Raw genomic sequence first — 8500 nt, forward strand, 5'->3', positions numbered from 1 at the left:
ACACACAGTGTGTGTGTACACACACACACAGTGTGTGTGTACACACACACACAGTGTGTGTGTACACACACACAGAGTGTGTGTGTACACACACACAGAGTGTACACACACACAAAGTGTACACACACACACACACAGTGTACACACACACACAGTGTGTGTGTACACAATAATGTCCACGTTGTTGTTGCTGAGCTCACACACTCAAGGGGTCTCTGTTCAAGGGAGGGAGCAATGGAAAATGAATCTAAATCAACTTAAACTCCAACCACGCTCTGTGACGTCACCACTCAGCATTACCTCATCGGCGTGAAACGCCAGGGGGAGGTGTACCACGCTAGGGACGTAATGTCACCAAGGTGTTCACCCCACCCCGTCCACCGCGCCCTTGAGCGTGACGTCACTCTTGCCTGGGTCACTTTCGTTATCTGTTCAAGTACAATCCTTATTTGGGCAAAGCTACTCACGGTGACTGGCGGCTCATTAACATAATATATTCGTGAAAGCCGTCGCGAGTTTATTCCGACGAGTTCGGCACCCACGCCCCATCCTTCCACTTATGGGACAGGCTCATTAACATAAATTATTTAAGTTACAGAGCCGCTCATTGTGGGAGGCGAGTGTCTTGTTCCCCGCAAGTGACGTCATGTCACCGCCTCCAGCCGCGTGACGTCACGAGGTAACTGGAATCTGCCGCTCCGCGCGTGAACTGAAATCCGAGGTGAGAAATTCTCATCGCGGTTGTGGTGGTGGTGGTGGTTGTTGTGGTGGTTGTGGTGGTGGTGGTTGTGGTGGTTGTTGTGGTGGTGGTTGTGGTGGTGGTTGTTGTGGTGGTGGTGGTTGTTGTGGTTGTTGTTGTTGTGGCGGTGGTTGTTGTGGTGGTTGTTGTGGTGGTTGTGGTGGAAGCGATGTCCAGGTTGGAACTTTACAGCGCGGGGCCTAGCCACGCGGGGTCTTGCCTCCTGCCCTCGCCTGATCGCGTTTGCTTCAATTCTCTTGCTTAGTTGAGCAATCTTTGTAAGAAAGTAATCAACCAGGCTATGCGTTACTTGTGTGTTGACCGACTCTCTGTGTTGCATTACATTTCCTAATTGTACTCAGTTTTATTAAGTGTGCTTTCTCTCTCTCTGTGTGTGTGCTCGTGTTATTATTATTTACTGCAGTTACCAAAGTTCCAAATCTCTCATTGACACAAGGCCGTAATTATAATATATTATAATTATTATATATATTGGGGGACACAACCCTCCCAATTATCAAATATGCTCAAAATGTCCCCCCCCCCCCCAATATATTTTTATAGCAATATATAATATTGCTATAAAAAAAAAATCTAAATAATAATTGCTATGCTATGTTAATAAAAACAACAATTTGCTAAACCTTAGCCACAAAATCTGGACTTGTCTTCATATAACAATGCATAGATTTCTGTTTATATGATTGCGTTGTACTTTATGAATCCCTAATCTCTGCCATTACATACTATGAAACAAGAAAAGTAAAAAAAACAGCTATGTAATACAATACAATATTAGACATGATTGTATCAAATAATACAAAATCCATCCCATGTGTTAGTGAAATTTGTTAATATTTTACGCAGGAAATGGCGGGAAATAAGTTTTCAAATTTACATTTTTTTTCTGGGGGGGGTTCCCAGACCCCCTGGAAGATTTGGTCCCCCCCAATGTTGACTCCATGGCTACGGCCTTGCATTGACTTGCTAATTTCTCTACCCCCACTCTCTCTCTATTTAAGGCCTCATCACAGAGGCGTTGTATCTCTGTGTGCCTATGTGTGTATCTCTCTCTGTGTGTCTCTGTGTTATCTCTCTCTGTCTACGTGTCTCCGTGTCTGTGTTTTGTCTCTCTCTCAAATTGAGCAATCTTTGGAAGAACGTTATCAACCAGCTGGGGTGTTGTTGACTGTTACGTTAGAAACGTAATGCAATACAACACAGAGAGTCGGCTAAGTTTTACTAGGTTCTCTCTTTTTCACTTGTACCTGATGATGATTGCTTGTGTTGCAATCAAAACGTCGCATGCTATTTGCACACAGCGATGGTGTACGGTGCTTATTGTGGAATATTTTGCTGTTTTCCCCTGGATTTTCTGTTTGCACAGTCACAGTCACTTTAAGATGTTTTTCTTGTTCATGTTTTTGTTTGTTGCGGTTGCACCCGATTCAAGAGCCGAATGGCTCACAGGGCTATACCAAATAAATGAAACTGAAATTATTATTTCACTTCTTTATTTTTTCTACGTGACTTTACCGAAAGAACCGAAGAGTATCTTGCTTAAGTTTTAATTTCTCTTCACCTGCCTCGCTACTCTGTAACTTTGTTTTGTTTTAAATAGTCACAGTTTTTTTTATTTTTTTACCAGGCCACGCCCACGTTGAGCTGCTGTACCGCTCTTGTTTTCAGAAGCGACCTGCCCACAACAACAACAACAAGGTGGGACTTGTCAACAGCGTGGTGGTGTTCACTCTAGACGCGTGGCGGTGTTCACTCTAGACGCGTGGCGGTGTTCACTCTAGACGCGTGGCGGTGTTCACTCTAGACGCGTGGCGGTGTTCACTCTAGACACGTGGTGGTGTTCACTCTAGACGCGTGGCGGTGTTCACTCTAGACGCGTGGCGGTGTTCACTCTAGACGCGTGGCGGTGTTCACTCTAGACGCGTGGCGGTGTTCACTCTAGACGCGTGGCGGTGTTCACTCTAGACGCTTGGCGGTGTTCAATCTAGACGCGTGGTGGTGTTCACTCTAGACGTGTGGCGGTGTTCACTCTAGACGTGTGGCGGTGTTCACTCTGGATGCATGGCGGTGTTCACTTTGGGCGCGTGGCCGTGTTCACTCTCTACATGTGGAGAGGAAACCCGGGGATCGGGAAGGAAATCCATGCGACCACGGGGAGAGTGAGAGAGACAGGCAGCCTCGGCTGTGTTGATTTATCCTCAATGAATTACTTGGTGGAGTGAGGAAGCATTAATACTGAGCAGGTGAAGGTGGCCAGGCGTGGGTCTGGACACACCACGACCTGTGAATCATGCCAGTGTGTGACAGTGGTGGAGCCAGTGGGGGTGGGGTGGCACGTTCCTCCCCAACGATCCGATCGAAATCCCTAATTTCGATCGGATCCTTGGGGTTTATTAATAACTAGCTTCACTACCCGGCTTCGCCCGGGACTTGGATTCTTGTCTTGGATACATTTCATATTCCTTTATATTTCAACTGAAAAACCCGGAAATGTTGATGCTCGCACGAAGGAAAAAAGCCGAAACAAATCAAGTAACCTAAATCGGATGTTTTCACTAATGGAAATTTAACCTTAATCCACTTCTACGCAAGGTCGATTTTGGCCACTCGGGAAGGGAATGACGTGGCGAGCTGAAAATAGTCGCGTTCACTTAGAAATTCCAGACAGCATGAGCTGTGAAAATTTCATGACGCCAGAGCACAGCGTTGGAGAGGTTTTGCTGCGTCACACAAACAGGTGTAATGTTCTGCTTTATATTTAAGATAGCCGTTGTACCCGTTCTTCGCACAGATATGTATTGAAACTCCGAGAAGCCAATGGCTTCATCAGCCAGGAGCGAAGCGCCACCTAAAATCTCCCGGCACGCTGTTAACACCTCCTAGAAGTACAGCGCACGAAGAGCCATATGGTAGGGGTAAACATTACAGAGCGCTTAACTCAGGTGTGTTGCGGGTTGACTCCACAAACGTCATGGTCATTCCCCCACCCTCCTCCCCCTCCCCCCCCCCCAGAATTTAAAAGTCTATTTTTATTCTTTTTACGTTGTGTACAATATGGAACCTACCGACATGCCAAGTCTCAAGTGTGTAGCATGTTGGGAAGTATGCTAAACATTTCGACCAGACACACATATCCACACATTTTCCTTTTTATATATATAGATAAATCAGCATTTTGCGACCCCCACTGCCACCGTGTGGCATATTATTACGTGCCAGGGACTCTATGAGAGGACAACAGTCCGAGTCCATAATTGGCAATAATTAACGGCAAAGCAGTTACAAGCGACTCACAGAATTGTGCGCAGTTGCGTATACAGTACACGACTTCCCTGATGGCAAACACCTTCAGCGAGCGTGATGCCTTTCATACGCGTTGATTAAAAAGCAAGGGACAAGTCAAATTTTGATTTAAAGCTTTCGTGACTGCAGCAATTCATATTCTTAGTGCTTTCGGTAAAGTCACGTTGAAGGGAAACAATAAAATACTAATATATATAAAACAATAAAAATTCTCACGACGTTTCGACCATAACACAACCGTTTGTGTTATGGTCGAAACGTCGTGAGAATTTTTTTTGTTTTATATGTATTTTATTATTTTATTGTTTCCCTTCAACGTGACTTTACCGAAAGAGCTATGAATATTAGGGACAAGTCCTTAGTAACAACTCCTTACGAACAACTCCCTACTTACTAACAACTCCCTAACAACTCTTTACGTACTAACAACTCCCTACTTACTAACAACTCCTTACTTACTAACAACTCTTTACTTACTAACAACTCCTTACTAACAACTCTCTACTTACTAACAACTCCTCTCATTTTTTATTGCTGAAGGGGTTGCCCCATCTACCTGAAAATCCTGGCTCCACCTTTGAGTGTGTGACAGGGTCAAGTTTGTATTTGCAGGAAAGTCTGTTAACTCTATTGAGCACGGAGGTTATATCAAAACAATAGTTTATTTTAGTTTTCCTCTGGAACTTTTTGTAAGAATGTAGTCGGGAAGTTATCACAGCACACGTGCAACTGAAGTCGGAACTGTTCATCCCAGCATTCAAGGACATCTGTGCCTGGCTTCACACCTCTAAGTTGCGATTGAACATTAATTTATACATTTCTGCATAATACAAATAGTATTATTTTCAACACCCTTTGCTATGTCACCTGAATTTAGCTTTCATAAATATTCCTTTTGAAGCCAGACAGCCGAAATTGTGTGCTCGGAGTTTTGGGTTAACATTCATTTTGAAGATACGAGCGGCTTCCAGGCACGTTTATGACATTTGCCCTCATTGCGTGCCATAACAGCTCGTGTGATGAATTTGGGAGACTTTTTCACTATAACATGAATATATGAATAAGTATAGACATGTTAGTCACGTGTGACTGTATATATGCATTCCTCTGTGCATCGATACTGACGTATAGATGGTGTGGATATTATTTTTTTCTGTCTGCAGCTGTCGCTTCCTCTGCAGAATTGGTCTGATGGAGCAAAGGCACTCGGCGCAGATCGGTGCAAAAAGGCAACAATGCGACCAGTGTGCATACAGCACGGATCGTACTGAACATTTGACACGGCACCAGAGAACTCACAAAGAAGAGAAACCCTTCAAGTGCAGTATGTGTGGGAAGGCGTTTGCACATTCATCTACTCTTGTAGCACACCGGAGAACACACACGGGAGAGAAACCCTTCAAGTGCAGTGTGTGTGGGAAGGCGTTTTCACAGTCACCAAATCTTCAAAGACACCAGAGAACACACACGGGAGAGAAACCCTTCAAGTGCGGGGTGTGTGGGAAGGCGTTTGCACAGTCACCACATCTTCATGTACACCAGATAACTCACACAGGAGATAAACCCTTCAAGTGCAGTGTGTGTGGGAAGGCCTTTTCAGTTTCGTCTGCTCTTGTAACACACCAGAGAACACACACGGGAGAGAAACCCTTCTTGTGCAGTGTGTGTGGGAAGGTGTTTGCACATTCATCTACTCTTGTAACACACCAGAGAACACACACGGGAGAGAAACCCTTCAAGTGCAGTGTGTGTGGGAAGGCGTTTTCACATTCACCAAATCTTCAACTACACCAGAGAACACATACGGGAGAGAAACCCTTCAAGTGCGGGCTGTGTGGGAAGGCGTTTGCACAGTCACCACATCTTCATGTACACCAGAGAACTCACACAGGAGATAAACCCTTCAAGTGCAGTGTGTGTGGGAAGGCGTTTGCACATTCATCTACTCTTGTAAAACACCAGAGAACACACACGGGAGAGAAAACCTTCAAGTGCAGTGTGTGTGGGAAGGCGTTTTCACTGTCACCAAATCTTCAAAGACACCAGAGAACACACACGGGAGAGAAACCCTTCAAGTGCGGGGTGTGTGGGAAGGCGTTTGTACAGTCACCACATCTTCATGTACACCAGAGAACTCACACAGGAGATAAACCCTTCAAGTGCAGTGTGTGTGGGAAGGCCTTTTCAGTTTCATCTGCTCTTGTAACACACCAGAAAACACACACGGGAGAGAAACCGTTCAAGTGCAGTGTGTGTGGGAAGGTGTTTGCACATTCATCTACTCTTGTAACACACCAGAGAACACACACAGGAGAGAAACCCTTCAAGTGCAGTGTGTGTGAGATGGCGTTTGCACAGTCATCAAATCTTCATGTACACCAGAGAACACAAAAGCATCAGAAGATCCACATGGAGTGGAGTCTGAAATCAGCTTGTGAAAGTCAAAGTGCCACAATGAGACCATCCCTCATGAAACAAGAACCGGAAGAAAATCCCAGCTTGGACACTTTTAAAGGTATCGAGGTGAAATATGAAGAGGTGAAGGTGAAATGTGAAGAAGTGATGGTGAAGAGCGAAGAAGTGAAGGTAAAATATGAAGATGAAAATTCTACTCCAAAATCGGACCTTCACATCGTTGGAGGCAACGTGAAGCAGGAGGAGAATTCTGACTGCGAGGCAGAGCGAGGCAACTCCCAGCAGTTTGTGGAAGTGGAGGTGTGGGTGGACTTCCTCTGAGACAATACAAAGTCAAATGGAGACCCGGTAGATGTGTAAGCTTGAGACGATGTCGCTCCAATAGATGCACCTTTGTCACAGGCCTTTAATGACAAGAATGTGAAGTTGAACACTCAATTCCTAGGTGCAAGCTGCAGCGTAACAGTGGCCAGTCTTTGTGGACCTGTGGGTTGGGTAGATCTCTAACCAGGAGCGAAAGGCAATAAGCTCCCAAGCGTTGACTATGTTATCATAATTGCATTTATATGGTGCTTGCTTAATCGCCTCGGCAATTCAGAGTTTTGTGTCGTATCTCGTCTCAGACACTCGAAGAGCATCCCCAAGTAGAAGCTGCCCCTGTGTGGCACAAGGTGGTGGCCCTGCACCGGCCTGCATGTGGACAAGAGCCTGTCAGTAGGGGGCGATGGTTGATGTGACATCTCAGTTGTGGAGTTTGTGGGTAATGTTTAGAGTCTGATCAATTTTGACCCAAACGCCAGCATGCAATGGTCTACTCGTTTTGAATGACACAATAATATGTTGTACATACACTGTTAAGCAGACGGTGTGTATTTTTGTAAATATCTTCATGTTCATACGATGTAACCTGATACAGCATATTTCAGTGCAGTAATACAATTTAGTTAAAATGACTCAATAATTTATAATTAATGCTTGTCTGATTGAGTGCCTACATGTAACATTTTGTCTATAAGGATCAAACATTGAATAAGTGATGTTAGGACAAATTGTTTTTTGGAAGTAACCTGTACAGATAACTCAGGTGAGACTCATTGTTCTTGTGATACAGGTCAAAGGGTATTTTTGTGTTTTCAGGAAGCATCTCCCTCTGGATGAACTCATTGTCTTTGAAATAGGGAGCACACTCGGATCATTCATCAGTTACAAGGCATACCACTCAAAAGTTACGTGTAGAGGAGATACATTCTCGACAACACGAATTATAATTTTGTATTACGTGTTGACGTAGATTTTGTCTAACTAGGACAAGAAATGGTCCTTGCTGATTAACGTCTGGATGTCCGTAACGGTTGAAGCAAGCCCGGCTGCTGTTGAGACGCTGTGCACCAATAAGGGTCCACATGTGGCTTGCACTGAATCAATGATGCACTCCCAGAAGGCTGTGCTAGTTATAGTTTGTGTACACTGTGTGTGTGTACACACACAGTGTACACACACAGTGCACACACACACAGTGTACACATACAGTGTACACACAAACACACTGTGCACACACACACACAGTGTACACACACAGTGTACACACACACACAGTGTACACACACACACAGTGTACACACACAGTGTACACACACAGTGTACACACACAGTGTACACACACACACAGTGTACACACACACACAGTGCACACACACACACAGTGTACACACACACACAGTGTACACACACAGTGTACACACACAGTGTACACACACACACTGTACACACACGCACTGTACACACACACAGTGTACACACACACACATTGTGTACACACACACATTGTGTACACACACACAAACAGTGTACACACTGTTTGTGTGTGTGTACACAATAATGTACACGTTGTTGCTGAGCTCACACACCCAAGGGGTCTCTGTTCAAGGGAGGGAGCAATGGAAAATGAATCTAAATCAACTTAAACTCCAACCACGTTCTGTGACGTCACCACTCAGCATTACCTCATCGGCGTGAAACGCC

The 8500-nt window shown here is 44.8% G+C and overlaps 1 protein-coding gene across 1 annotated transcript; it reads left to right on the forward strand.

Annotated features, from left to right (window-relative positions):
- Positions 1-598: 598 nt before the first annotated feature.
- LOC142908254 (uncharacterized) lies at positions 599-7431 on the forward strand. The gene is made up of 3 exons (XM_076058705.1): positions 599-721; positions 2388-2458; positions 5227-7431. Exon 3 carries the CDS (start codon positions 5255-5257, stop codon positions 6797-6799), a length of 1545 nt encoding a protein of 514 aa, XP_075914820.1. The 5' UTR covers positions 599-721; positions 2388-2458; positions 5227-5254; the 3' UTR covers positions 6800-7431.
- The last annotated feature ends 1069 nt before the right edge of the window (positions 7432-8500 follow it).

This window comes from Petromyzon marinus (genome assembly GCF_048934315.1).
Source record: "Petromyzon marinus isolate PM22_M1 ecotype Great Lakes invasive population chromosome 78 unlocalized genomic scaffold, UKy_Petmar_22M1.pri1.0 chr78_unloc.1, whole genome shotgun sequence".
In the NCBI taxonomy this organism is placed as follows: Eukaryota; Metazoa; Chordata; class Hyperoartia; order Petromyzontiformes; family Petromyzontidae; genus Petromyzon; species Petromyzon marinus.

Excerpts from the sequence above, each read along its gene's own strand:
- LOC142908254 (XM_076058705.1), top strand. The coding sequence starts at position 5,255 with ATGGAGCAAAGGCACTCGGCGCAGATCGGTGCAAAAAGGCAACAATGC.